Genomic DNA, 27,948 nt, shown 5'->3' on the forward strand with positions numbered 1-27,948 from the left:
GGGATCCTAAGTGTGGGGCCTTGGCCCAGTTCTTGTGGGAAAGGGTGTGGCCTGAAACTCAGAGGAGAAGGGGGCAGCTAGGGAGCAGGCTCTGAAGCTCTGATGCCTTTGGGAGCAGAGAGGCGAGGTTTGTAACTCTGAGGAAAGAGGGTGGGGCCTTGAATTTATAATGAAAGGGCGGGGCTGGGCTTGAGACCCTCTGAGTTGGAAGGTTGTGAGCAGGGCTTGGAGCCTAGAACCCACTAAAGCGGGTGCGGGTGGGGACTAAGGCCACTTGTGGCTTGGGGCTCCTAATGGTAGAGGTCCCTAGGAAGAGAGGGGACTGGAATTCTTTAAGGAGAAAGTCTGCAATTCTGGGAGTGGGAGGGGTGCTCTTGGGAGCCTTTAAATATTCAGGCAGGGAGGGGACTGTTGTACCCACTAGGGGTGGCGGTGAAGAGGGGTGCAAATAGGAGAGCAGAGCCGGGAGCCCTGTGGGAGTGGAGTCTGTGGGTCAGGGGCGGAGCCCAGGTCCTCCGAGGGGCAGAGGCTACAGCCTTCTGAGGAACAAGCTATTGTTTGCTGAGCCTGGAACCCCTGAAACACAGGGCTTTGAGAAGGGGCAAATCCTTTGGGAAGGTCCAGAGTGGGCCTGGGATTCTCAGAGGGGCCGGACCTGGAGCTCAGTGCAGGATTAGGATTGGCGTTCTGCCCCCAGAATCCCAAGTCTCTCACGTGAGAAGTGGGCACCTGTGGGGTCTTCCAGAATTTACGCCAGTCGAGGAGCAAATTCTGATGGACTTCTCCCAGGACTGTGGGCGGAGGGATGAGGTCTTCCAGTGGGAATCTAGCTTAGGGGAGTCTGCCCACCGCCTGCGCATCGACTGGGAGGAGTCCCAGCAACTCCACACTTGAGGCCTCTCCTTTATAACAGGGTTCACTGAGCCAGTACCCCCGACAGCACTGAAAATTCCTGGTCCCCGAGCCCCATGCCCGGCACCTGTCTATTTAACCCCTCCCCTCTCGCCTCCTGATTGGTCGCGCGGGCAGCGCCCCCTGGCGGAACCGGGCTCTGATTGGAGGGAAGTTCGCAGCCTGAGACTGCGACTGTGGAGAAAATGAGTCGGCCTCGGGCGGGGGCGGGAGGCGGGGCCGCGCCAAGACTGACCCGCTGGACAGACTGGCCGCCTGGAGCGCGACTCCACGCCGGACACGATGCGGCTGCCTGGCCCCAGCGGCCGCCGCCCCCTCCTGCTGGTGCTGCTGCTGGCTCTCCTTGCAGCCGCCGCCGCCGCCGCCTCCGCCGCCGGCCCCAGCCCCATCCAGGCCGTCGAGGTTGCGATGATCCCGGGCCGCCCGGCCGGGTAAGCCCCGCTGCGGCCCCCTCGTCCTTGTGCCGCCTCTACCCAATAAGTCTGGAGGTCTAGGAAGACCAGGACTTTCGGATTTAGGGAAATATGAACCCACTGCTTCGTGATAAGGATGAAGAACCAGAGCTCTTGAATTTATTAGGGCCCTCTATTTTGTAGGGGTTAGAATCCGAGGTGTACTGAGATTTTGAGGGGAGGGATTCCCCTCCCGTGTGGTAGAGACGGATGTGGCTCCAGGGAATTCTAGAGTTTGTTTGGAGAAGGGTCCCAGTTTATATGGGGATGGGGCTTTGAGTTCTCCTAAGATGATAGATGGGTGGGGCCGAGCTGGGATGGGGTCCCCCAAACTAACTGGGTGCTTAAGGAGGAAGAGTATGGGAGGTTATCAGGGCACTTTAAGGGGGAGTTGACATGTCCTGGTTATCTGGGGAGCGGGGAGGCCTGAACTAATTAAGAGACGTTTTCCTAATGAGTGAGGAAGACGTGGAGTTTTGGGTTGATGGTGGAGGGGCTTGTGGAAATGTGTGCGGAGATGGGGGGCCCTCAGATTTCATGAGGGTTGGGGGGGTGCTTTAGTTTCCTAGAATAAGCGGATTCCAAGCTTGAATGAGGTACCAGTGATTTCGCGGCAAGAAATCCAGAATTTCCTATAGATTTAGGGGGTTATAGCCACTCTTCCTGTCTACGGGTGACGAGATCGAAGGAAACAGTCTGCCCAGTACCCCCCCACCCCCCACCCCCACCCCCGCCCTGCGGCCCAGCGCTCCGTTACAAAGGCCCCGGGCTCAGCTCCCGCCTCGGTCTCTGCGAATGCGTTTAGTAACCCGAGCCGCGCCGGGGGCGGGGCTGGGAAGGGGTTAACCCGGAGAAAAGGCGGGAGGGATGACTGCAGGATCGGGGGTCCGGAAGGCTCCCACCCGGGCGGCCTCCTCCCCTACTGGGCCCCACCCATCTAAAAAGAGTCCATACGCCCGACGTCCCCTTCACAGCATCCCCCCGCTGCCCCTCTCTCCCGGCCGGCCCGCGCGGCCTCGTCCCTCGTCCCCCTTAGCCTGGGGATAATGGATTTGTCTGGGGGGCCCCTTGGTTGCGACGCACTTGCGCCCAAGCTGAGGGCTCCGCCAGCCAGAATCTGAGACCCTCCCGGCGCGGAGATTCCTCCAAGAACGACTCCTTCCTCCTGGTCAGGCGGGAAACTGAGACCCATAGACCAGGAGACTCTGGCTCCAGGACACACAACGTGGAAGGGCAGGAAGGGGCTAGAACTCAGGCCTCGGGATTCCCAGTACTGGGCTGTGGCTCCTGTATCCCCCTCCACCTCTGCACCCTGCTGGACCCATAGTCAAAGGCGGACCTCCCTTCCCAGCCGTTGAGGCCTGTGGAGTGGCGCCATCTGCCGGCCAACCGCGGGATGACGGCTGAGTCCAGGACAGGGAAGTGCGGGGAGGGCGGGGTTCTAGATTCCCAGATCGGGCTTGGAAGTGCGCTTAGAAATCCTCTTTAAGTCTTTTGTTTTTTTTTTAATCATTTTTTTTAAAAATCATTTTTAAAAGACTTTTAAATGTCTTTTCCAATAATACCTTACCTCAAACACTTCAGAAGAAAAATAAACGTGAGGTTGCTGTGACCTTCATCCCTGGAGAGCTTAAACCCGTTTGCCTCCTATTGTACAGATGGGGAAACTGAGGCATCGAGCACAGTGCCTCAGATTGGTCACACATCAATCTCGAGCACCTTCAAACCTTATCTTGGCTTTCCCTCCCCTATCCCTCATTGCCTTCCTTTGGGGAGTTCTACAGTGCTAGGGCCCTGAGTGACTTCCATCCCTCTATTTATAGTGTTGCTGCTTGTCGCTGCTGCCCAGGCCGATCGCCCAGGAGGAGCCGCTGCTTCAGAGGTGGGTTCTTGTAGGCGAGGTATAGGTAGGAGGGGAAAGGTGGTAGGAGCAGAGGAGCTGGGGGCTCCCTTCCTCACCCCTCATCCCAGCTGGAGAGCTGGATGAGAGAGGAACTCAGTCGCCTCCTTTTCCACTTAGTCCCTGGCTGTCTCTGAAGCCTCCTGCAGGGTCCAGAGCTGTCGGCCTGAAAAGTGTGCAGGCCCTCAGTGGTGCCTGACTCCAGTGCCCCCAGGGCTGTCAAGCCCCAGCCCCAGCGTGAGGAGGAAACAGGTGTCCCTTAACTGGCAGCCACTGACGTGAGTGTGCAACCCTCCCCTACTAGATGCTCCCAACTCTGCCACCATTTCTGGCACATCTTTCTCTCTGCTCCCTGGGTCTCCTCTCCCTTGCTCTCTGTTTCTATCAACTTGTGTCTCTGTTTCTGTTTCTCCTTTTCTCGCCAATCGCTGTCTCTGGGTCTTTCCGTTTCTATCTCTCTATCTCTGTCTCCATGTTCCTCTCTCTCTATTTGTTCTTTCTGTCTGTCTCTTTCTCTCATAGTTACCTGTCTCTTTGCCTCTGTGTCTCTCTTCCCTCTCTCCCTTCCTCATCTCTGTTTCTCCCACTGACTTTGTTTCTTCCAAGCCTCCAACGAATGTTCAAGGCCTGGTCCCCATAAAGAGATGGGTGGGGGTCGCAGAGCCTCCACTGGGAGACCTCCTGGTGTGGGAAGTCTCTTCCAGTTGCGGGGAGGGGAGGGGGGGGTCAGCCGAACCGCGGTGACAGCTCCTTCTCTGCCCCCTCCCACCCAGGCTGCAGGAAGCCCGAGCTCTGCTGAGGCGACGGCGGCTCCGCGGGCCGGGGGCCCGGGCATTGCTGAGAAGGAGGCCCCCACAGCGCGCCCCTGCCGGCCAGTCCCGGGGTAAGAACATCCGCCCTTCCTCCGCCGGGGGGCGGGGGGTTCCGGGCCAGATAAAGCCGTCTGGTTCCCACGGTCCAGCTGCCGCCTAGCCGCCCCCCATTGTAGCTCAGCACCCCTCCCCAGGACGCAGCCCCCTCTAGGGACCCCGGCGTCCGGCAGCGAGAGGTGAGTCCGGGACAGGAGCAGACGCTGGCCAGAGGCGCTGACCCGCGGGGGTGGGGCCGGGAAGCCAAGCGTCCGGGCTCCCCACTGCCGGCCGAAGAGGGGGGCGCTGTCCCGGCAGAGAAAGCGGCCGAACTAGCCCAGACAACAAAAGCGATTGTGCCGGTTGGCGCCTGCCTGGTTACCGAATGCCCAAAACTGCGGGGCGGCTAGGGGCCAAAGGCCTCCCACTACTTTCCCGACCGTCCTCCTGCCTTCCTCCCGCTCCGGCTCTCGGCCCCGGGGCTAGCACACCTCCTAGTCTCAACCACCCTCAAAAGTCCCCCTCCTGCTGTGGCCTTCAGCCCAGATGTGTCCCCTCCTCCCTAAAGTCTTCCAGATGTGGGCCTCCGGCCAGATGTGAAGACCCCCGCCCACAGTCTCAATCCACCGTTTCCCCTAATCCATTCTGACTTCTACCAGGTGTGAGGGTCCTGGTTAGATGTGACTGCGTCCTCAAATGTGCCCCTCCAGCGTTCTGCCCACCATCCAAACCCCCAATTCCTTCATGTGCCCAGGTGCACCGACCCTTCTCTTCTCCCCCAGATGTGCCACCTGGCTGCCCAGATGTGCCATGGCAGCCGCCTACCCAGATGAAGCTCCTTTTTCTGTGACTAAGGCAGAGACAGCCTTTAGCCTCCTCCCCAAGTGCGGCCCCCACTACTCTTTCCTCTTTATGGATTCAGCCCTGTCTGGGGGGGAAACGGGCCCGCCCCCACCTGTTCCCTTCCCCGCCGCTCCCCTGCGGGCCCCATTCACTTGTTGGTGCGAGTCGGGGGCAGAGGGGGCGCCCCCCTCCCCCCTGCGAGTCTAGCGCCCAGCCTGCGCGCCTCTGGCTGCGCGCCCGGCCCCACGCGCCCCCGCGCGGCCGCCGGGGAGGGAGTGGTGGGGAGGGGGGGGCCTGAGCGGGGGCGCGGCCGCCCTCCCCCGCGGGCGGGCGGGCGCGGCCGGGCCCCTCGGGCGGGCTGGGGCGGCGGCGCGGCGGAGCGCGGCGCTGCAGCCATGGCGGGCGGCGCGCGGCTGCTCTGGGTGTCGCTATTGGTGCTGCTGGCGCTGCTCCGGCCGCAGCCCGGGCTGGGTCGGCCCCGAGAGCGCCTCCGCGTGCGCTTCACCCCGGCCGTGTGCGGCCTGAGCTGCGTCCATGGGCCCACCGGCCCCCGCTGCACCCCGACCTGCGCGCCCCGCAACGCCACCAGCGTGGACAGCGGCGCGCCCGGCGGGGCGGCCCCGGGGGGCCCCGGCTTCCGCGCCTGTGAGTGCGGGGTGGTGGTCCCGAGGGAGGGCTTCCCCGGGTGGAGGAGGATCCCCGGGGATGGGGGAGACAGTCCCCAGGGCGCGGGAGCCCAGATTCCTTGCGCAGTAGTGCTGGGGAATCCCTGGCTTATTTAAGGAAGAGAGCCTCAAATTCCTGGCTTTTGGGGTTGGGTCCTGAGGGTCTTGATTTCGCAAGCAATGAGGGTTCTCAGGGACCTGTGATGTCGCATATGAGGGGATTGGGGGCTGACTTCTGTGCCTTTGAGTCAACGTGGGGAATACCAGAATTGAGGGGCTTGGGGTCTTGGGGGAAAGGGGTCCGAATTCTGTGACTGTGAGTAAGGGGTCCCCAGAGTCCAAGGGAGAAATCCAGGGCCATGGGGGGTTTTCCACTTTCTGCTTCTTTGGGTGGGAGGGATTAGGAAAGTCTAGGATGGGAGTGCCTGTGAGGAGGGGGATTGGGGTGTGGAAAGTTGATCCTGAGAGCTGAGAGGGAAAGAGTTCGTAGAAGGAGGGTCTCTGCAGGACCCTGAGTTGCAAGGGTCGCACGTGGAAGAGCAATCCAGGCTGGAGGCCTAGGGGAAAAGGCGCCCCCTGGGGGCAGAGGGGACAGGAGGCGTGTGCACACCAGGCTCCCCTAGATATGGAGAGCCCTTGGTGGGGGGGTGGGCCACCTGTTGGCCCCAGGGTATGGTGGTGGGTGGGCTCTCAGGGTCTGGGCCTACCTGCCCCCAGCCCCGGAGGCCCTCTGGAGTGGGGAGTGGGGGCCCCTGGCGCCGGAGAACTCGCCCAGCCTGGCCCCCAGCCAACCCAGCCCTGGCCGGCGTGAGCTCATCTCCCGCCTGAGCCCCCGCCCGCTGCCACTCCCTCTCTCCTCCCCTTCCTCCCTCCTTCCCTCACTCCCTCCCGGCCCAGCCTCAACGGGCCTGTGCCAGGAGCCTTGCCCAGGCGGGTGCCAAGCCCCTGGAGGCACAAGGAGGGGTCTGTGAAGGGGGCTGACCTCAGGAGGACCTCGATGTCCTCAGCCCCTCATCCCTCCAAGGGTGTGGGACATGGAGTTGCCTGTGCCCATCTAGCGGCCCGCCCTTGGTGTGGAGGCCCTCAGGGTGCTGGGCGGGGGGCCTACATTCTGGATGATAGAAGACAGACAAGTGTCTTTGGAGGTTAGGAAATGCCCCCAGACTTAGCTGGATTACCACCCGCAACCCCCAACAGAGACCCTTCCTATTTTGGAATCTTGATTCCTAGTTAAGCCTCTCCTAGGCCTGCCACTTAATTAAGGGCTCCTATTAGAGCACCCTGGAGTCCTGGCCTGACTCCTCTAACTAGGGGAGCCCAGAGTCTCTGCCCTCACGCCCTAAGCCCCTCTGCACCGCTATCAACAGACTCCGGAGACCAGCCCCTCCAGTGAAATTCCCTCACATTCTTCTGATGTAATCTCCCCAGACTGTGCCCCTCACCAGAGAACTCTAGTTTTGTCCCTCAGCTATTCCTCCCCACATCCAGGGAAACCCTGGATTACAGATTCTATACAGTGATAACTCTGCTCCCTAGCCGAATTTTCTTCCCACAAAAGGCTCCTATTTTCTTCTGTTTCCAAGTGATCCCCGATTCCTGTCTATCCAAGTCCTTCCCTTCCAGCTGACTCCCTCCCCGGGAACTGCTGATCCATCTGTCTTCAGAGAAACCCAGAGTTGGTCTTGATCAGTGATCCTCCCAAGAGGACTACAGATACTGTGTTCCCCCCAAGCAGCCATCAATCAAAACGACTTGGGTACCTAATCCCTTAGCTGAGAGGGGAGGGGGGATTCCACAGTATCTTACAGTCCTCCCAGACAATTGAGGCTCTCTTGGGCTGGGGACTCCCAAGAATCCCACTTCTCCATCTAAACCTTGTTCTCAGCACCCTCCAATTGGCCATTCCCTAGAAGACACTAGAGTCCTGTTTTTAGGTAACTCTCCCCAAAAGGACTTAAGGGATTCCTTCTGTTGAAGGGTGCCTCCGTTTCCTCTGGGATAGGCTCCCTTTCTGTTCCAGAAACCTCCAGTGGTCTTTGAACCCCAGAGTGCTGCCTTCTAACTAATCTCCCAGGAGTGCAGTCTCTTTACCCTTATAAATTGAGGGGGCTCCCTCTATGCTTTCCTCTCTCCAGTGTGTGGCTCAGGATCCCAGACACGCCTTCCTGGACGGCCCCGGCCTCCTGCCCCCTTCCTGCCCTCCGCACAGCTGTCTCCAGCTGTTCTCGGCAGCCCCTGGGGAGAAAGGGAGGGGGTGCCCTCGCAGGATACGTCCGGCCTCCTTTGGCTCAGCGGGCCCGGGGCTCCCCAAGGGTCCGGAATGAGGAGCCGCCGCCCTGCCCCCGCCGCACCCCTCTTTGTTTACCCCGCCGCACAGCTGGTAGTGCCCCGCCCAGAGATGGCCTGAGGCCCAGCGAGGGCGCGCCTAGGGGAGAGCAGGCGCGTTCCCGCTGGCCCCGCCCCGGGGCTACTGGAGGCGGGAAGTCAGACCTAGAACTGGAGAGCCGGAGCCAAGGGGAGGTGGGAGGAGACAAAGCGCGGGGGGCGGGGGGTGGCTAGGACGTCCAGATAGCCGGGAGGTGGGGTGAGAGGAGCGTGAGCGACTGAGCCAGGGCAAATTAACTTGAGGAAAGGAAGGTGGGTGGGGCTAAAGGCAGCAGGTTAGACGCCTTGATAGGCGGGGTTTACAATCCCTCGGGTAGAAGAAGGTGATGTGGGCAGGGTGCGTAGAAGGGGAGGGGGGGAAGCCGCACAGCCTGTGGGCGGAGCTTGAACGTAGTGGACCCTGCCGGACGGGGTGTGAGCGTGCCTAGAATGGTAAGGAGACGGAGTTGCGAGCAAGGGGTAGTGCCAGGGAGTGGCAAAATGTGGGTTTCGTCAATGGAAGTGACCAGCGCTGGGTCTGAGGGGCTGAACAGTAAGAGAAGGGCGGCGCTAAATGCGAAGGCAAGAGCTAGAGTGGGCGGGGCTGAGCCTACGGGCGGGTACAACGCTGTCTGGGCGGGGCTGGTACGCCATGCACTCGGCCAGAAAGTGGGACTCGAGAGGGAGGGCGGGGTGAAATGAAAGTGAAGAAGGAGCTGGAGGGCGTGGTGAGTGGACCCAGTGGGCGGAGCTATACCATCAAGGGCTGTACAACTGGACCCAGCCAATGCAAGTGGCCAGGGTTAGGGGGGAGATGACTCAAGACAGCTCATGGCGGAACAACTTTGAATTGAGTGATACCTTTGAGGGTGTAGTTACAACGTTAGGGACTGAGCTCGTTTGAGTGCGCTCGTCCCAGGGGGGCTACAAGGAGGGTTGCCGGCCCTGAGTGTCCTCGCTCTCCCCCTAGTCCTGTGTCCCTTGATCTGTCACAACGGAGGTGTGTGCGTGAAGCCTGACCGCTGCCTCTGTCCCCCGGACTTCGCTGGCAAGTTCTGCCAGTTGCACTCATCGGGCGCCCGACCCCCGGCCCCGGCCATGCCAGGCTTCACCCGCTCTGTGTACACCATGCCACTGGCCAACCACCGTGACGATGAGCATGGTGAGGAAAGTGCGGCCGGAGTCCCCTCCGCCCCCTCTGTCCACCACCTCGCCGTTCCTCTGACTCCCATCTTTCCTACCTTCTCTTAAGTACCCTTCTCCAGCGCGCCCTTTCCCCCATTCCTACTCCCACTTTGCCCCGCCGTGCCTCTCTCCAGGCGTGGCGTCTATGGTGAGCGTCCACGTAGAGCACCCGCAGGAGGCGTCGGTGGTGGTGCACCAGGTGGAGCGTGTGTCCGGCCCTTGGGAGGAGGCGGACGCCGAGGCAGTGGCGCGGGCGGCGGCGGCGGCTCGCGCGGAGGCGGCAGCGCCCTACACGGTGCTGGCACAGAGCGCGCCGCGCGAGGACGGCTACTCGGACGCCTCGGGCTTCGGTTACTGCTTTCGGGAGCTGCGCGGAGGCGAAGTGAGAGGAGGCCGGTGGGGAGGGGCCCGGAGCGTGCCACCGCGCGGGGGCGCGCTCACCCTACACTTCCCCACAGTGTGCGTCCCCGCTGCCCGGGCTCCGGACGCAGGAGGTCTGCTGCAGAGGGGCCGGCTTGGCCTGGGGCGTTCACGACTGTCAGTCGTGCTCGGAGCTCCTGGGTAAGCCCCAGGATGTCCCCGAGGTGCTCGGAGCTGGGGAGGAGTGAGAACCCCGCTGCTTCTCGTACTCTGCCCATAGATATACCCTTACACAAATTCTAGCCATGCCTACCCGTTGTGGGGATCATTTCCAGTCTAGACCTATCCATACCGTCTGGGACCACCCACCCCACTTTCTGACTTTGGCTACCCTGTTCTCACTCGGCCTTTGTGCCATAGGCCTACTCATGCAGATCGCCAACCTAAGGCTGACCTTGCACTCAAACCACACTCAACACCTTTTAGTTCTTCCCACCCCATTTTCGTCCCCGCCCACTCCATCTCGCTCCGCGCGCCCCGGACCAACCCTCTCCTCTCTCTACAGGAAACTCCGACCAAGTGGGCGTCCCAGATGGACCGTGTCCAGCTGGCTTTGAAAGGGTTAATGGGTCCTGCGAAGGTGAGCTGGGGCAGGCGTGGGAGGAGCTTGGGACGGGGCTGGCAGGGAGCTTGCCCCTGACGCCACTGGAACCACCCCCTCCCTCGCAGATGTGGATGAATGCGAGACTGGGGGGCGTTGCCAGCACGGGGAGTGTGCGAACACGCATGGCGGATACACCTGCGTGTGCCCCGACGGCTTTCTGCTTGACTCGTCCCGCAGCAGCTGCATCTGTGAGTCACTGGGGCCTGAAGTTGGTCCCATGTCCACCCTACCCTCATGCCAGAACATCCCTGGGTCTAATTCCCTTAGACCACACTCCCTCCAGATGCTCCCAGACCCCAGGTCCCCCCAGTCATTCTTAGATCCCCCTCAGAACGTCTCAGACTCTCATTCACCCTCAGACTCCCTGAACCTTCTTCTGCTCCTCTAAGAACCCCTCAAACCTTTTGGATTAGGATCCCCAGACTTTCATCAGCTCCTCTCAAGCCCCCAGATTTCCTCCTCTCTCTCGACCACCAGACCTTCTTCAGATCCTGAGATCCTTCCCAGATTCTCTCACTCACCCCTCAGACTCTCCTCAAGCCCCAAACCATTTTCAGACCTCCCAGACCCCTCAACTCTTCCTCAGACTCTCTCAGAGCTTTCCCAAATGCCCCTCACACCCACCAAACCCTCCCTGGGACCATTCCCCTACCTCCCAGATCCCCTAGTCCCACTACACTCCCAACCCCGCCCTGAAGAATTTCCTCCCCCACCCCCAGCCCAACACGTGATCTCAGAGGCCAAGGGACCCTGCTTCCGCGTGCTCCGCGACGGCGGCTGCTCGCTGCCCATTCTACGCAACATCACCAAACAGATCTGCTGCTGCAGCCGCGTAGGCAAAGCCTGGGGCCGGGGTTGCCAGCTCTGCCCACCCTTTGGCTCAGGTGAGCGCCTCCTGCCCGCCTTTCTCTAGACTTGACACAAACAGCCCCCATTCTAGGCTCCGCCCCCAGCCCCTCCAACCAGGTTGGGCCCTAGCCTTGGCCACGCACCCAGCATCTGAGACAGCCTATCTTCAGAATGGACTCCACCCTGGCTTGCACATGACCTTGAAGTTAGGCTGTGTCTGCCGAGCGTCACCCCCAGCCTCGACCTCCCCTAGCCCTTGAGACAGGCTGCCTGCCCAACCTTGTCCCCAGGCTCTGGCCACCTCCCCAGCTTCTGAGACACTGCCTTCAACCTAGGTTCCGCCTTGGGCCCCGCCCCAGACACGCCCCTCCCGGAGACACCTCCCAGGCAATCTTGCTTCTTCATGAAACCAGACCCCACAATGGACCTGACTGTTTCCTGGCCTTCAACCCCGTCCCTGTAGACACCAAACCAGACCCTGCCCTCAACTCCGGTCCCTGCCATCCTCCCAAAGAGGGAAAAACATCCTTGGTCCCACCTTTAGCCTCTGAGATGTCCCATTCTTTGGCCACTGGGGCCTGAAGCTGGTCCCATGTCCACCCTACCCTCATGCCAGAACATCCCTAGGTCTAATTCCCTTAGACTACACTCCCCCCAGATGCTCCCAGACCCCAGGTCCCCCCAGTCACTCTTAGACCCCATTTCAGCATCCAACCCAAACCCCTAACACACTCCCAGGCTAAGCCCTACTCACGGTCAAGGCCAGACCCTAGCCCCCCCTTTTCTCTCTACTTCACCCCCTTTCCCTCTCATTCCCCCCTACTCTCTTGCCCTCTCTCTGCCCATCTTCTTCCCTTTCCTGTGTCCAGAGGGTTTTCGGGAGATCTGCCCAGCTGGCCCTGGCTACCATTACTCGGCCTCCGACCTCCGCTACAACACCAGACCCCTGGGCCAGGAACCACCCCGAGTGTCCCTCAGCCAGCCCCGTGCCCCATCCTCCACCTCTCGGCCACGCACAGGTGAGCTGGTTTCTGGAGGAGGGTGAGCCGGTTTCTGGAGGAGGGAGTGTTGTCTCCAAGGGGAGATGAGTAGGGACACCCAAACCCAGGTCTCCACTGTTGATAGCCCTTCTTTACCAGGCTTTCTGCCCACTCATCGCCCAGAACCCCGGCCTGAGACACGGCTAGAACCCCGGCCAGAGCCCCGTCCGGGCCCTGAGCTTCCCCTGCCCAGCATCCCTGCCTGGACTGGTCCGGAGATCCCTGAATCAGGTGCGGTAGAGGGAGTCAGCGGCATTGATGTGGGTATTACAGGCAGGAGTTCCGGGTGGGGGGTGGGGGGCTCCAAAGTGAAGATTCTACAATAGAACAAATAAGGATGTTACAGCCAGAGGAGTTAAGGAATGGGTGGGAAAAGATAAAGGTTTGAAGGGTGGGGTGGTGGTTACATCAGGAGCTGGAGTCAGGCGAGCCTGGGTGCAAGTTCTGTGTCAATTGGGAAGGTCAGTTTAACCTCCCTGAGGCTCAGTTTCTTCATCTATAAAATGCGGATCATTGTGAGGATTCAGCAAGCTGCCTCTGAAGTATCTGGCACATAGTAAATGCTCAGTTAACGTGAGACAAATAATTATTTTTCACGGAGGACACTAAGAACATATCTCAGGCAGAAGACTGGGGAGCAAAATATTAAAAAATGAAGACTTTGGAGTGGCATTATGGGAGGATTCAGGCAGAGGATCTGATGGGAATGTCCCATGATAAAGGAGAGGGACATCAGAGGGGGAAGACTGGGCTTGAGGGGGGACATCCAGGAGGATGTTTTAAGCAGAGGATCTGAGGGAATTGTACTGGGATGAAAGGGACAGAAGATTCATAGATGGGGGAACCCTGGCTCACTGGACCCCCGCAGGTCCCTCTGCAGGCGAGTGTCAACGCAATCCCCAGGTCTGTGGCCCGGGACGCTGCATTCCCCGGCCCAGTGGCTACACCTGCGCGTGCGACTCCGGTTTCCGGCTCAGCCCGCAGGGCATGCGCTGCATTGGTGAGCCAGGCCGAGGGGGAGGAGGGAGGCGGGGCGGGCGGCTCTACCCTGTCACCTCCTGACCAGACCCCTCCGTACCCTCAGACGTGGACGAATGTCGCCGCATTCCCACGCCTTGTGCTCCCGGGCGCTGCGAGAACACGCCAGGCAGCTTCCGTTGCGTGTGCGGGCCGGGCTTCCGAGCTGGCCCGCGGGGTGCGGAGTGTCTGGGTGAGAAATCCAGGCCCCACCCCAGCTGGGGTCTCGCTCCAGCTCTCCCTCTGGAGCAGTTCCCGCCCTCGCACCCTTCCCCACGTCCCTTCAGGCCAACTACTGCCTTGGCCTGGCCCCTGACCCCGTCTCCAGACCAGCTCCCGCTCTCACTTCGGCCCCACCACTGCCTCTTTCCGGCGCAGCCGGCCCTTCCCGTCGGGGCCGGTCCCTGCCGTACTATACTGTCCGGCCTCTCTCCTTGACTGGGTCCCGGCTCCGCCCCTCCCTTGGCCCCGCCCCTTCAATATTCCAGACTAGCTCCTGCCCTCTCCAAGGCCCCTCCCCTGTCCCACAACTGCTGCAACCTATCTCCTCACCATGACTCCTGATTTCCACCCTGCCACACCAGTGCCCCGTCCCCAAACCACCCCTTCCCTCGCTCCTGCCTTCCCTTTGTTCGGTCCCCAAAGCCGTTCTTCCCGCCCTTGCCCTCCCCAGGCCCTGCCCTCCCCAAATTGCCCCCCTCACGGTTCCCCTCTCTGCCTCTGCCCAAGCTGGGTCCCCAACTCTTGTTCTGTCCTCCCCGCTGAAGCTCCGCCTCAGCCTTAAACCTAGCCCCTCCGAGCCCCTCTACCGCCCCTGGCTCCTGCCTCGGCCTGGCCCTGGCCGAAGCTTGACTCCGCCCCTGCCGTCCCCGCTTCCCCGCCTCCCCGCCTCCCCAGGCCTTCTGGGGGAGGCGAGGAGGCGGAGTGTCTGCCCCAGTCCCAGCCACGCGGTTTGTGCCCGCAGACGTGGACGAGTGCCACCGCGTGCCGCCACCCTGTGACCGTGGGCGCTGCGAGAACACGCCAGGCAGCTTCCTGTGCGTGTGCCCCGCTGGGTACCAGGCTGCGCCCCACGGAGCCAGCTGCCAGGGTGAGGGATTGGGCATGTAGGGGGAAGGGTAGAGCGGCAGTGGTGAGGGATGGAGATACCCAGCCAATGAGGCAGAGGGAGGCTGATTGATGGGAGAAAGAGGCCAGGCTCTGAGAACCAGACATGCAGCCTGTTGGGGATGGAGAGGCCAAGTGTTGGAAAACAGAAAGGCTGAGTCATGGAGGATGGAGAAGCAGAGGGATGGGGGATGGAGACGTCATTAATGGGGGAAGGGGTAGAGTTATGGAGGACAGAGTTTAAGGAGGCCCACTGATATGGACTAGAAAGACAGAGTTCTAGGAAGCAGACAAGCAGCTTAATATGGACTGAGGAAGTAGAGGGCTGGAGGATGGAGTTAGAATGATGACGGATAAGGTGGCAGAGTGATGGAAGGTGGAGAGCAGAACCATGAGGACAGGGTGGCAGGATGATGGAGGGTGGAAGGTCAGAGCGACGGAAGTCAGGGAGGTAGAATAGAGCATGGGGGGGGGGGGCGGAAGGGGCATAAAGGAGGTATGACCTGGGTCCCTTGCTCTGAGCAGATGTGGATGAATGCATCCAGAGCCCCGGCCTGTGTGGCCGAGGGGTCTGTGAGAACCTGCCTGGTTCTTTCCACTGTGTGTGCCCGGCTGGCTTCCGGGGCTCAGCGTGTGAAGAGGATGTGGATGAGTGTGCCCAGGAGCCACCACCCTGTGGGCCAGGCCGTTGTGACAACACAGCAGGCTCCTTTCACTGTGCCTGCCCTGCTGGCTTCCGCTCCCGTGGGCCGGGGGCCCCCTGCCAAGGTGAGGGTGCTGAGTCCAAAGCCACTTCACCCCCATCTGCTGTAGGGACTGGAGACAGGTTTGGGAGACAGAGAGGCAGAGCAATGAGGCTCAGTGAAGGAGGACAGGGACAGAGGCCTGGAGGTATTGAGGGGGTGGCGAGGGTCTGGCTCCAGCGTCTTCTCCCCTTTCTCCAAATATGAGGGTGCTCTCCATTCCTCCTCATTTTTTGGATGATACTCTTGTGCTTCTTGGAACCCTGAGGAAGGGACAACTCTGAGTCAGGGAAGGCAACATGCAGGAGGTGGTGCCTTAGCCGCATCCTGGCAGCTGGAGAGACCATTAATGGGGAAACAACGAAAGGGTCTGTCCTTCTGGGAGGAGGAAGCAGCCTGAACAAAGTCCAGGACGCTTCCTCCAGAGTAGAATGTTGGGGTGGGTGGTGATGGCAATGGGTCCAGGCCCCTTCCTCAGCCCCACTGGTCTCCTCTGCCCCAGATGTGGATGAGTGTGCCCGTAGCCCCCCGCCCTGCACCTATGGCCGGTGTGAGAACACAGAAGGCAGCTTCCAGTGCGTCTGCCCCACGGGCTTCCAACCCAGTGCTGCCGGCTCTGAGTGCGAGGGTGAGGCCGGGGAGGGAGGGAGGAGTGTGGATGGGTGAGGGGGGCGTTGGGCCACTCCTCCAAAGCCACCCTCTCCTCTGCTCCCCAGATGTGGATGAGTGTGAGAACCACCTGGCATGTCCTGGGCAGGAGTGTGTGAACTCACCTGGCTCCTTCCAGTGCAGGGCCTGTCCTGCTGGTCACCACCTGCACCATGGCCGATGTACTGGTGAGATCAGGCCCTGGGTGTGACCTTGGACCTGCCTCATGCCTCCTGACCCAGATCATGACCCCTGACCTGGCCTACAACCTTCTAACCTGGATCTCAGTCCCCTTACCTGGACCACAACCCCCAGAGCCTGACTGCAATTCTTGACCTAGACTATGAACCCCTGATCAGACTGCAGTTCCTGATTTGGACCACGACCCTTGGCCCTGAGTGTGACTTCTGACTCTGTGACCAATGAACCCTCACCTTGACTGTGACATTTGACCTTAACCATGAACCCTGCTGATAACCCCTGACCTCAGCCCTGATAGCAGTTGTGACCCCCCTGATGCTGCCTGTCCTCTGACCCTATATGTGACCTGTGACCCCTAAACTTGACTGTGACATTTGACCGAAACATAACTACTGACCACAACCCTGACTACAACCCGTGACTCTGTGTGATGCTTGATCCTGCCTCTTTCACCGCCCCTGCCCCTTCTCAGAGCACCTTCCCTGGGGCTTGATTGTGTCCATGATCCTGGACCCTGACCCCTGACTAGAGACTCTGGCCCCTGACCAGAATGCCACCTAATTATCCTGGTTTATAATACCTGACCCCTTACCCTAATTAATGTCTGACCCCTGTCTCAGTCCAGAGTCCCTTCACCTGACCCCAGGATCCTGGCATAGGGAGTTCCCAGAAACCCAGACTCAAGGACCCCCAACCCCAGTCTCCCCTACCCACTTCTGCCATGAAGCCTTCACCTCATATCCAACCCAAGACACTTCCCATCACCTTCTTCAGACCCCTCTCCCCCAAGGGGATCCATCAGTGTGTTCCTAGACAGAACCCCTTCTGAAATCCCCATTCCCACAGATGTGGACGAATGCCGTTCGGGCGCCTCCTGCGGCCCCCACGGCCACTGCACTAACACTGAAGGCTCCTTCCGCTGCACCTGCGCGCCAGGCTACCGGGCACCACCTGGTCGGCCCGGGCCCTGCGCAGGTGGGCTGGGCGGGGAAAAGGCTGGACAGCCTGGGAGTGGGACTTGGCTTCCTGGGTAAAGCCTGGTGGGGAGGTGGGAGCTGGACTAAGGGACTGCAGGTGGAATTTAGAAACCGGCCATCGGGGTGTGGCTTGGGGGACAGGGTTGCTCCTTTGTAGGCGGGGCTTGGGTCTCGGGGGCGGGTCTGGTAACCCCGCAGCCCTATCTCTGGGTACCCTAGACGTGAACGAGTGCCTGGAGGGCGACTTTTGCTTCCCCAACGGCGAGTGCCTCAACACCGACGGCTCCTTTGCCTGTACTTGTGCTCCCGGTTACCGGCCCGGACCTCGCGGAGCTTCTTGCCTCGGTCCGTACCCAGGCTGGGCCTGGATCGGGAAAGGGTGGGGAAAGGGAGGGGCGAAGTTGGGAGACGAAAGGGGAAAGGGCGGAGTCTGGATAAATTGGGCAGTGAATGGAAAGGATGGAGCCAAATCCGGCGGAGAGGTGGGGCTTGCAGGGAAGGGAGGAGCCTAAGGCAGGTGGGGAAGGCGTTAAGGTCTTGGAGCTGGAGGGGCGGGGAAAGGGCGGTGGAGGGGCGTGGCTTGGAATGTTAAGCAAAGAAGGAGATCCGCCTGCGGTTTCCGACACTGTCCCGCAGACGTGGACGAATGCAGCGAGGAGGACCTCTGCCAGAGCGGCATCTGTACCAACACCGACGGCTCTTTCGAGTGCGTCTGTCCTCCAGGACACCGCGCTGGCCCAGACCTCGCCTCCTGCCTCGGTGAGAGGCCTCGCCTCTGCCTGGTCCCTCTCCCCTCTGCCTCCTGGTCTCCCCCATTTGTCTCCCCCCTCTGCCTCTCCTCTGCTGCTTTCTCTCTTTCCCTTTCCTGCGACTCCCGCCTCCCTCTTCTGACTCTCCTCTCCCCTCCTTGACTCCCCCACCTTTTTTCCTTTCCCTCCCTTCCTCCCCCATCTGACTGCCCTGCCTCCCCCCCTCAGACGTGGACGAATGTCGGGAGCGGGGCCCGGCCTTGTGCGGGTCCCAGCGTTGTGAGAATTCCCCCGGCTCCTACCGTTGTGTCCGCGACTGCGACCCTGGCTACCACGCAGGCCCTGAGGGCACCTGTGACGGTGAGACCACTGCCCCACCCCACGAAGTGTCGCAGAAGCCGGCTCCAGGCCTCACGGACTTGGGGGGAGGGGAGGGAAAGGGCTCCCAACCAATGTACTTAACTCTCTCCTAATCGTGGTGGAAACAAGCCACCAGCGTGTCTTTATATTTTTTTGTAGAGAGGAGGCAGGAGGATAGGGGAAGACACTCCTGTCAGGAAACAGGCCAAGCCTCGCTTCCAGAAGCAGCCCAGAGTTGGGGGCGGGGGGGGGGGGGCGGGATGGTGTGTGGGTCAGCATTTTGTGGAACAGATGAAATGACTGCGGACTGCCTTGGGCTCTTGGGTTGCCAGACCCCCGATTCGTGGAAACCTAGTTTCATGGGACCGCATTCATTAATTCCACAAGAAGTCATTAAGCACCTACTGTGTGCAACACTGGCAGTAGAACAGGCAATGAGTCAAACAGAATCCCTGTCCTCACGGAGCTGACGTTCTAGGGGGAGAGACAGACAATAAATATGTAAATATGAACTCGATTCATTCAGCAAACAATTTGGGGGCACCTACTGTGTATCAGGCACCGTTCTACACCCTGGGGATACAATGAGGAACAAGGCAGGCACAAATCCTTGCCGACGTGGAGTTTGCATTCTAGGGAGGTGACAGTTGGCATACCAATAACTACATGGATATAAGAAGTTTAAGAAGGAAAGTAAAGCAGGATAAATGGACAGAGGTGACAGGGCAGTAGGGGTAGGGGCGCTAGGAGCGCTTGACCTAGACCCTGGAGTGAAGCAAGGGAGGGAGCCACGCAGATGGCTGAGGGAAGAGTGTTCCTGACAGAGGGAACAGCAAGTGCAAAGGCCCTGAGGCGGGACCATGTTTAGGCTATTTGAGAAATGGTAACGAGGCCTTAAGAGGTATCAATGCTTGCTTGTTGATTTTTCGAAGCTCAGACTCCTAGAATACCAGAGTCAGAGACTTCTCAGTCATGGGAACGGGAAGCAGCACCAGGAACCTGTGAATCCAGGCCTGTGACTCCCCTCTCCTTCCCCCATCCCCTCCCCACTCTTTTGCAGACGTGGATGAGTGCCAGGAATATGGCCCAGGGATTTGTGGAGCCCAGCGCTGTGAGAATACCCCTGGCTCCTACCGCTGCACACCGGCCTGTGACCCTGGCTACCAGCCCACGCCAGGGGGCGGATGCCAGGGTGGGTGTCCCTGGGGCAATGGGTGAGATGTGGAGGGGATAGAAGGTCTAGCAATGGCCTGACTGTCTGGTGGTTGCAGATGTGGACGAATGCCGGAACCGGTCCTTCTGCGGGGCCCATGCCATGTGCCAGAACCTGCCTGGTTCCTTCCAGTGCCTCTGTGACCAGGGCTACGAGGGGGCGCGGGACGGGCGTCACTGCGTGGGTACGGGGCTCCAGGGGGTGGGCGGGGCCAGAGGGTGGGGAAGAGGTTGTCAGGCCCTGCTTCTCTCCATAGATCTGAATGCATGTAAACTTTAGGGGTATGGAATTTAGACCTTGGAATATAAGATCATCTTCATGTCACTCAGGAACCCCTATTTATCCAGATTTTATCTGGGGCATGCTTTAAAAATGCATGCATAAAGTAGTAAAAGTGCACTAATTTTTTTTTTTTTTGGCCGCACTGCTCGGCATGCGGGATCTTAGTTCCCGACCAGGGATCAAACCCGCACCCCCTGCGGTGGAAGCGCAGAGTCTTAACCGCTGCTGGACTGCCAGGGAAGTTCCAAAACTGCACTAATCTTAATTGTACATAAGCATCCTTTACTTTTTTCCCAACATTTTACTAGGAATTTTTTGGTTTGTTTTTTTTTTTTGCCGTGCCCCGCGGCTTGTGGGATCTTAGTTCCTGACCAGGGATTGAACCCGGGCCACGGCAGTGAAAGCGCCATGGAAATCCCACGGACCGCCAGGGAAATCCCAAGGAAAATTTCTAAACATACAGAAAGTTAAAAGGCCTGTAGAATGAACATCAGCATACCCATGATCTATATTCTATTATTATCATTTGGTTATGCTTGTTTCCTCACATATCTTTCCATTAATCCACAAAATATTTTGGATAGAATTTTAAAATTAAATTGCAGGCTTCAATATACTTCCCCCCAAATTCTTCTGTGCATAATGTATGTCATTAACCAGAGTTCAATTTGTGTTTACGGATATTTTTATTTGAGGTTCAATTTACATACGGTGCAATGCATGAGTCTTAATTATACATTCACTTAGTTTTGACAAATGCAAACACAACAGGCTTCATTTGTTTAAAGGGCATTAAACTGAAGTTCTGGGAAATATTTGAACTTCAGGCATACGTGGATCCAGGAATTGTAACAAGGCTAGCTGTCTCCCAGCTCTGCTATCCTCTAATGCATTTATTTTCAGGCCGATTCTCTTTTCACAATGACAAAAGTGGCCCTAGCACCTCTGGTTGACATCCTTAGCTTGACATCCCTGGCTACAGAGGGAGGCTCTTCCTCCGTATTTCTAGAAAGAGTCCCAGGACTGGCTTTGATCGGCCCAGCTTGGTCACTGCCTGTCTCTGAATCAGAGAAATGCAGCAATCTGCTTGGCCTGCTCAAAACATAGGTTGGAGGAGCAGAGCGCTCCCAAGGGAAATTCAGGGTTTGTCACCAGAAGATAAGCAGATGATGGGATCTGGGCCATTAAAATACTCATACTCAAAGCCCAGACTTTTAGACTTATGGAATTCCAGAAGTTTACAACCATTGACTCCCTCTTCCCTGTTGTCTCCTGTTCACAGATGTGAATGAATGTGAAACGCTACAGGGTGTGTGTGGAGCTGCCCTGTGTGAGAATGTGGAAGGCTCCTTCCTCTGTGTCTGCCCCAACAGCCCTGAGGAGTTTGACCCCATGACTGGGCGCTGTGTTCCCCCTCGGACGTCTGCTGGTGAGACTGAGATCAATGTCTACTTAACTGACGGCTGCCGGCCCCGCAAAAATATAATGGGATCTAACCATTCCTGATGTGGACAGCTGCCATCAGTTAGATGCTGTTGTTTTAAACAACAGAAACCTTCAGAACACATGAGTTAACCTGGGTGTGGGACTCAGTGTCAGGAGAAGTAGATCCTGGTTCTGACTTTACCAGATTCCTTCATTCAGCAGATGTTCACTGAGTTTAGGCCCTTTTCTGGGCCCTGAGGACACAGCAGTGACCAGGAGAGACCACCCTGTCTTCAAGGGGCTCACAATCCAGTGGGGGCAGATAGCAATATAACCTGACGGTAACAACCCAGAGGAATCAGGACTGGGATGGACGAGGCACAGGCCAGAGCAAACAAGCCTATGATGGGAAAGGCTAGGGCATGGTGGGAATCCAGAAGAGGTGCCTCCCCAGCCTTGAAGGAGAGTTAGGGAGGGCTTCCTGTAGGAGGGGATGTCTGAACTGAGAGTAGTAGGATGAGTAGAAATAAGCCAAGCCAAGTGGATGAGGGAGGGCATTCTGGGCAGAGGATACAGCAAGGGCAAAGGCCTGGCAAGGCAAGAGAGGACCTGACATGTTTGAGGGACTGAAATAAGTTCAGGGTGACATGCTCTACAGAGCAAGGGAAGGGGTGGGGAGAAGTGAGGCTACAGAAGGAGTCAGGCACCAGACCACCCTGACTTATTACCATGGTCAGGAGGTTGGACTTTTCTTGAGGGCACTCTGGCACCATGGAAAGGTTTTGAGCGGGAGAGGGGTATGATCAGATTTTGGAACTTCCTCTGGCTGCCATGTGAAGGTGGATTGGAGTGGGGCTGGGACCTGAGCAGAGAGGGCAGGGCTGGACCAAGGCAAGGGCCATGGGAGGGGAGGAGAGGGCAGGTGGGAGAGGGGCCCAAGAGGCCAAAGTGAACAGGCTGTGGGGCTGTCTGGGTCAGGGAGAGGTGTCCAGGCCTAGGTCTAGATTTGGGTATGAAGATTCTGAGACCAGATTGGGACACGTTGGATGTGAAGCCCCAGGGAGGCCTCCAAGAGGCCAGGGAAATCCCCTCTTCTCCTGAATTGCAGCTTGGATGATGGGCCGGACGCTTGGGAGAGTGAGATGGGGAGGCAAGAGGTACAGAAATTAGAGGAGGTGAGAATGGGAGAGAGATGATGACAGATGCTGAGAGGTGTGGAGTCGGTTCTGCCACATGGGGGCCTCAGTTTCCCCATCCATAACACAGGGGCTGGAGGCTCAGCCCACACTCTCTCCTCAGGCACGTTCCCGGGCCCGCAGCCCCACGTACCGGCCAGCCCCAGTCTGCCAGCCAGGCTCCCACCACCCCCGTCCCGCCGGCCCAGCCCACCTAGGCAGGGCCCTGTGGGCAGCGGGCGCCGGGAGTGCTACTTTGACACGGCAGCTCCGGATGCATGTGACAACATCCTGGCTCGGAACGTGACGTGGCAGGAGTGCTGCTGCACTGTGGGTGAGGGCTGGGGCAGCGGCTGCCGCATCCAGCAGTGCCCAAGCACCGAGACAGGTGGGCATGGGCCACTGGGTGGACACAGGGCCGAGGGTTTGGGTAGCAATAGGTGGACGTGGGACTGGGACAAAGGGCCACATTTGGACAAGGGAGCGAGGTGCTGGTATTGCATGGGCAAGAGTGAGCTGCCAGCCAGGTGGGCGCGAGTCTGAGAGGTGGATACAAACAGGCACAGGGGCTGAAGACTTGGGCAGTGAAGGGTGGGCACTGAGGCAAGTGGGCACAAGCAGGCCCAAGGCAGGGGCTGGGGCACGGGTGTCTGGGCTCAGCCTTGTCTCTGTATGCAGCTGAGTACCAGTCATTGTGCCCCCACGGCCGGGGCTACCTGGCGCCCAGCGGAGACCCGAGCCTCCGGAGAGGTAAGGCCCGCCCACCCTCAGCCCCCAGGTCCAGCTCTGTCTCACACCATCTCTGTTTTCTTTATCTCTGTCTCTCCCCCTCCCACCCTTATCTTCTGTATCTCTCCCTCTGGGTCTCTCTTGCCATCTCTTTCTCTTCCCTGATCACACCCCGCAGCTACACCACCCCCCATCCAGCCCACCCCACAACCTGGCCTGCCTCCCCCCATCCCCCCGTCTCTCTTGGTGGGGGGGTGTGCCTCTGACCATCCTTCCCGCAGACGTGGACGAGTGCCAGCTCTTCCGAGACCAGGTGTGCAAGAGCGGCGTGTGCGTGAACACGGCCCCAGGCTACTCATGTTATTGCAGCAATGGCTACTACTATCATGCCCAGCGCCTGGAGTGCATCGGTAGGAACCACACCTCCACCGGCACTCACACCCCCGCCTGGGACTCTCCCCAAGCCTTGGCCACTCCAGCGCCTCTCTGGAATGTGACCAGCACCAGCAGGAAGTCCTTCCTGGAGTCTAGACTCCATCTATCCCACCGTCAATGCACCGGGGAAATGGGAAAGGGGAGAGGGCTGCTTCTTGATCACTTCCTCCGTGCCTCCCTAGATAACGACGAGTGCGCGGACGAGGAGCCGGCCTGTGAGGGCGGCAGCTGCGTCAATACCATAGGCTCTTATCACTGCACGTGCGAGCCCCCACTTGTGCTGGACGGCTCGGGGCGCCGCTGCGTCTCCAACGAGAGCCAGAGCCTCGGTAACCCCTCCCCCGCCCCGCCCCGCCGGTTAGCCCCGCCCCAGTCTCTCCCACGCAGTCCAGCCCCTCATTACCCCCACTCAGCCTCACGCCCCGCACCCGGGCCGCGCCCCTTCACGCCCCATTTAGCTTCTGGTCTCGGTGTTTGACTCTCGGAACAAGAGGCCAGCGGGCCTGGTTAAAGGCGAAGGTTGTAGAGGAGCCTCCCTGCCACTTACTGGCCCTGCGTACACGTGCACGTTCCTTATCGCCTCTTGGATCCCAACTTCCTTTCTGCACATTGTGTGGATTGGCAATAGCCCCTACTTTATAGGGTGGCTCTGAGGAATTTTATTTTTAAGAACAGAATGGGACCTGGTCTTACTAAGTGCTAAAAGTGTGCTATTATTTCCCTGTGGGTCTCTGTCTCTTTGCACCTCTCTGTGGGTTTGTCTTTAGGCCTTTCTCTGAATTTCTGACACTCCCTGCCTCTGTCTTTGCTTTTAGGTCTGTTTCTCTCTGCATCTTTGCTTTCCTGTGTTTCTTTGAGTCTCTGACTCTTTCGATGTGTTTGTGTTTATTTCTTTGGGTCCTCTCTCTCTTTTTGCCCACTGACCCAAAGTCTCTTCTCCTCCCAATTCCTTTTCCTACAACGTCCTCCCACATCCTGAGACTTTATTCAACAATGCTCAGAGAGGAAAAGCAACTGCCCTGGGGTCACAGAGCCCTGCAGCAGCCAGTCTTGGATAGAATCCTCCTCTCAGACCCTATCACCCTCCTATATGATAGCCTTGTGCCAGACCAAGCCCCATACTCATCTGGAGTTACCTCAGAGGACTTCTAGGAGTCAGATCACAGCTGCTGAGGAGGATTTGGTGACAGGCAGAGGATGGCTGGGCTGCTCCAGTAGGGAGGAGATTGAGCATTTGGGAGGACTTGAGTGTCTTCCCGCCTTGATGCATGCTGTCTCTGCCCTCAGACGACAATCTGGGAGTGTGCTGGCAGGAAGTGGGGGCTGACCTCGTGTGCAGTCGCCCTCGGCTGGATCGCCAGGCCACCTACACAGAGTGCTGCTGCCTCTATGGCGAGGCCTGGGGCATGGACTGTGCCCTCTGCCCAGCGCAGGACTCAGGTACTGCCACCTGCCTGGGCCACACTCCGAGACTCTGCCCCTCAGGCTCCAAATCCAGGTCCTCAGACTCCTAGTCTTAGACCCCAAGGTCTCCCAAAACTTGGTCCCTCAGACCCCTATGTCCCAGTGCATTCCTAAATCTTAGACCCCAAGTCATAACCCAAAGACCTCCAAGCCTCAACCACAGAAACCCCAAAGCCTGACTCAGCAGGTCTCATAGCTCCAGTCCCAAAAGGTCCTAAGGTCTGATCTCTCAGACCTTCAACTCCTGGTCTCTAGAAGCCCAAGACAGCCCATGAGACCCCTCCCCCAAATCCTGGACCTTTAGACCTCCAATACCAGCTGCTCAGATCCTGCCATCCTGGCTCACAGACTCTGGTCATAGCTCGCAAACCTCCAAGTCCCAGTGGCTTGGATACCCACATCCAGGTGCCTCAGAAGCCAACACACAGCTCCAGAGATCTCCATGCCTTGGCTCTAAAAAGCCCTGAGTCTCCCAATTCTCAGCCCTTGGGAAACCAGTGCCAGTCCTAGGCCCTTGCTCCTCTGACTTCCAGGTCCCATGGTTCAGATCCCCTCCCATGCATCCTGACCCGTCAGGCCCCTGGTACTTCCCAGTCCTGGTCCCTAAAACACCTCCATCCCATTTTTGTAGGCCCCTAGCCCCAGATCTCATGGGCCCCCAAATTCCAGCACTTGGACCCTGATTTCTAGCTGCAGTCCTCAGTACTCCTGATCCCAAGCCTGCAATCCCAGTCTCCTCCTTTGAAGCCCCTCTAATGCCTCAGCCCACGGCCCTCCCCACCTTCTCCTTCGGGCTTCTCTTCCCCGAGGGGGGACATGAATGACGCGTGCCGAGGAAGCAAGGGCTGATTGTTAGGCTTGGCTCCTGTTCGCAGATGACTTTGAGGCCCTGTGCAATGTGCTGCGCCCCCCCGCCTATGGACCCCCGCGGCCAGGTGGCTTTGGACTCCCCTACGAGTATGGCCCAGACCTAGGTTCACCTTACCAGGGCCTTCCGTATGGGCCTGAGTTGTACCTGCCACCCGTCCTACCCTATGACCCCTACCCACCGCCACCTGGGCCCTTCGCGCGCCGGGAGGCCCCCTACGGGACGCCACCCTTCGACATGCCCGACTTCGAGGACGATGGTGGCCCCTACGGTGAATCCGAGGCTCCTGCTCCACCGGGGCCCGGCTCCCGCTGGCGCTATCGGTCCCGCGACACCCGTGGCTCCGTCTCAGAGCCTGAGGAGTCGCCTGAAGGTGGAAGCTATGCTGGTGAGTACTGTGCCCCGAGTGATGGGGACTAAGATGAGAAGCCAGGTGTGCAGAGAGATGGAGATGGGGAAGGGAGGAAAGGCGTGGGGAGGAGGAGAGACAGAGACAGAAACGAAGAGAAGCCGGGGGAGAGACAGGCTCAGAGAGATGGGAAAACGGAGATACTGTCGGAGAGAGCGACAGAGAGCAGGGATGAAGAGGAACAGAGATATCCCTGTAGACCTACCTAGAAAGCGATGAGGACAGAAGGAAAGCTAGAGAGAGCAGAGCGACGTAAACATCCTGGCCTCACAGCGCCCCCCAGAGCCCTGGAGCGGGATGGGCAGTTTTAGAAGGGGACCCACCGAACCTGGGGCGCGGCCCCACCCGAACCCCGGAGTCCCCGCACTCTCCGCAGGCGCCCAGGCTGGGCCCTACGAAGGGCTGGAGGCGGAGGAGTGCGGGATCCTGGACGGCTGCGCCCACGGCCGATGTGTGCGTGTCCCCGAGGGCTTCACCTGCGACTGCTTCGACGGCTACCGCCTGGACATGACCCGCATGGCCTGCGTCGGTGAGGGTTGGGCCGGGGCCAGCATGGAGGTTGGGTACAAGAGAGGGTGGAAGCCTTTACTAGGGGTGGGTAATCAGGGACGTCAAAGAGACCGGCCAGCTCCAGTGGGGAGCAGGAAGTAATTTTTGCTCAGGGATGGGGCTTGCCTGAAGGACAGGTCAGGCTGGGAGGAAAGCGGAGCTTGACCACAGCACCGTGGCTGAGCTTGAAGCAGGATGGAAGGATAGGATCCTGCAGGCGTGATTTCTAAGAACTCCCAGGGCTTCCTTGGGCAGTTTGCTTGACCTCTTTGAAGAGCTTTCAGTCTTCCCATCGAATAGGAATTATATCTGCCTAGTTTAGGCAGTAGTAAAGCAGAGCGGTTACAATCAGGGACTCTGGGGGAGTTGGACAGACCTCGGGCTCAGTCCAGCAGCTTGCTGTGTGACCCCGGACAGGTCACTGTCCCTTGGTCAGTTTTTCTTATCTGAAAAATGAGTATAGTCGTAGAACCCATTTCATAGAGTCGTGAACATCAATTTACAATGACAGTGAGGCCTATGTGTAAAGCTCAGAGAAGAGAACTGAGTTCCTCAAAGTCTCACAGCCAAGAAATAGTAGGGGGCTGGGCACTCAGGGTCTCTGTGAGCTGGTCTGCGAACCCCCTGGGCAGAGTGTGGGCTTTTTGTGTGACATGGGGTAAGGGGCTTCCCCACGCTAGGCCTCAGTTTGCACAGTACCTACCTCACAGGGTTATTGGGAGGATAAAGTTAATACATGTAATATGCTTAAAACAATGTCTGGCACAGAGTAAGCACTTATTGTTGTTGATATCATCATTAGTATTGTTTTTCTAACAAAAACATAGTGTCCTAGGGGCTACCACACTCATCTCACAGAAAACAGAGCTGAGGCACAGAGAGGTTAAGTTACCTGCCCAGGCTCACACAGCCAACAGGTGGTAGTGGCTGGATTCCACTCCAGCGGGAGGCTCAGCATCCACACCCCTCTGCACCAGGAGCCTCAGGGGCCAGGGAGGTGGGCTCCTGGGTCCCCAGCTCTGAACAGCGCTCCTGGTATCGCCCCCCTCCCCAGACATCAACGAGTGTGACGAGGCCGAGGCGGCCGCCCAGCTCTGCGTCAACGCGCGCTGCGTCAACACGGATGGCTCGTTCCGCTGCATCTGCCGCCCAGGATTCGCACCCTCGCACGAGCCGCACCACTGCACGCCGGCCAGGCCCCGGGCCTGAGCCCCAGCAGCCCTGGAGCGCCCACTCCGCGCCTGCGCACGCGGGGTCCCTGCTGCACACGCCCTCCCTCCTGCTTGCGCGCATGCGCACAGGGATGCCGGACCCGGAGGAGAGGATGGTCGATGGGACAGACGGGGAGGAGGAGTACCCTTCCTACAGACGCCGCGGGCCCGGGCTTAGCCCATGGTCCCCTTCATATTCCCGCTCCTTTTTATAAAAATGTTCAATTAAAAAACACCTATTTTGTATCTTCTGTCTCTGTCTGCCTAATGTTTCTCAAACTTTGGCTCTAGAGTTTGTTCTTTG

General features: G+C 59.0%; 1 protein-coding gene across 6 annotated transcripts; it reads left to right on the plus strand.

Annotated features, from left to right (window-relative positions):
• Window positions 1-1,158: 1,158 nt before the first annotated feature.
• Window positions 1,159-27,890, plus strand: LTBP4 (latent transforming growth factor beta binding protein 4). 6 transcript variants are annotated; one of them, XM_082368545.1, is made up of 33 exons: window positions 1,159-1,343; window positions 3,188-3,246; window positions 3,404-3,542; window positions 4,038-4,147; window positions 8,955-9,146; window positions 9,304-9,551; window positions 9,628-9,730; window positions 10,095-10,169; window positions 10,259-10,381; window positions 10,913-11,077; window positions 11,912-12,061; window positions 12,182-12,313; window positions 12,951-13,082; window positions 13,167-13,292; window positions 14,064-14,189; window positions 14,732-14,974; window positions 15,452-15,577; window positions 15,666-15,785; window positions 16,645-16,773; window positions 16,995-17,120; window positions 17,412-17,534; window positions 17,753-17,884; window positions 18,945-19,076; window positions 19,156-19,281; window positions 20,662-20,808; window positions 22,104-22,367; window positions 22,658-22,729; window positions 22,990-23,118; window positions 23,326-23,472; window positions 24,431-24,583; window positions 25,483-25,863; window positions 26,261-26,413; window positions 27,488-27,890. In XM_082368545.1, the coding sequence occupies exons 1-33, from the start codon at window positions 1,195-1,197 to the stop codon at window positions 27,640-27,642; spliced, it is 4,887 nt and encodes a 1,628-aa protein (XP_082224671.1). In that variant the 5' UTR covers window positions 1,159-1,194; the 3' UTR covers window positions 27,643-27,890. The 6 variants fall into 6 exon arrangements, with proteins under 6 accessions (XP_082224671.1, XP_082224673.1, XP_082224672.1 ...); XM_082368547.1 differs by lacking the exon at window positions 13,167-13,292; XM_082368546.1 differs by lacking the exon at window positions 19,156-19,281 and having other exon boundaries at window positions 1,160-1,343.
• The last annotated feature ends 58 nt before the right edge of the window (window positions 27,891-27,948 follow it).

The sequence above is a fragment of the Balaenoptera borealis genome, assembly GCF_965194805.1.
Source record: "Balaenoptera borealis genome assembly, chromosome: 19".
In the NCBI taxonomy this organism is placed as follows: Eukaryota; Metazoa; Chordata; class Mammalia; order Artiodactyla; family Balaenopteridae; genus Balaenoptera; species Balaenoptera borealis.

Coding starts and splice junctions, on each gene's coding strand:
- LTBP4 (XM_082368545.1), top strand. CDS start 1,195: ATGCGGCTGCCTGGCCCCAGCGGCCGCCGCCCCCTCCTGCTGGTGCTG. Junction 1,344..3,187: donor ATCCCGGGCCGCCCGGCCGG/GTAAGCCCCGCT, acceptor CTCTATTTATAG/TGTTGCTGCTTGTCGCTGCT. Junction 20,809..22,103: donor TCCCCCTCGGACGTCTGCTG/GTGAGACTGAGA, acceptor CTCTCTCCTCAG/GCACGTTCCCGGGCCCGCAG.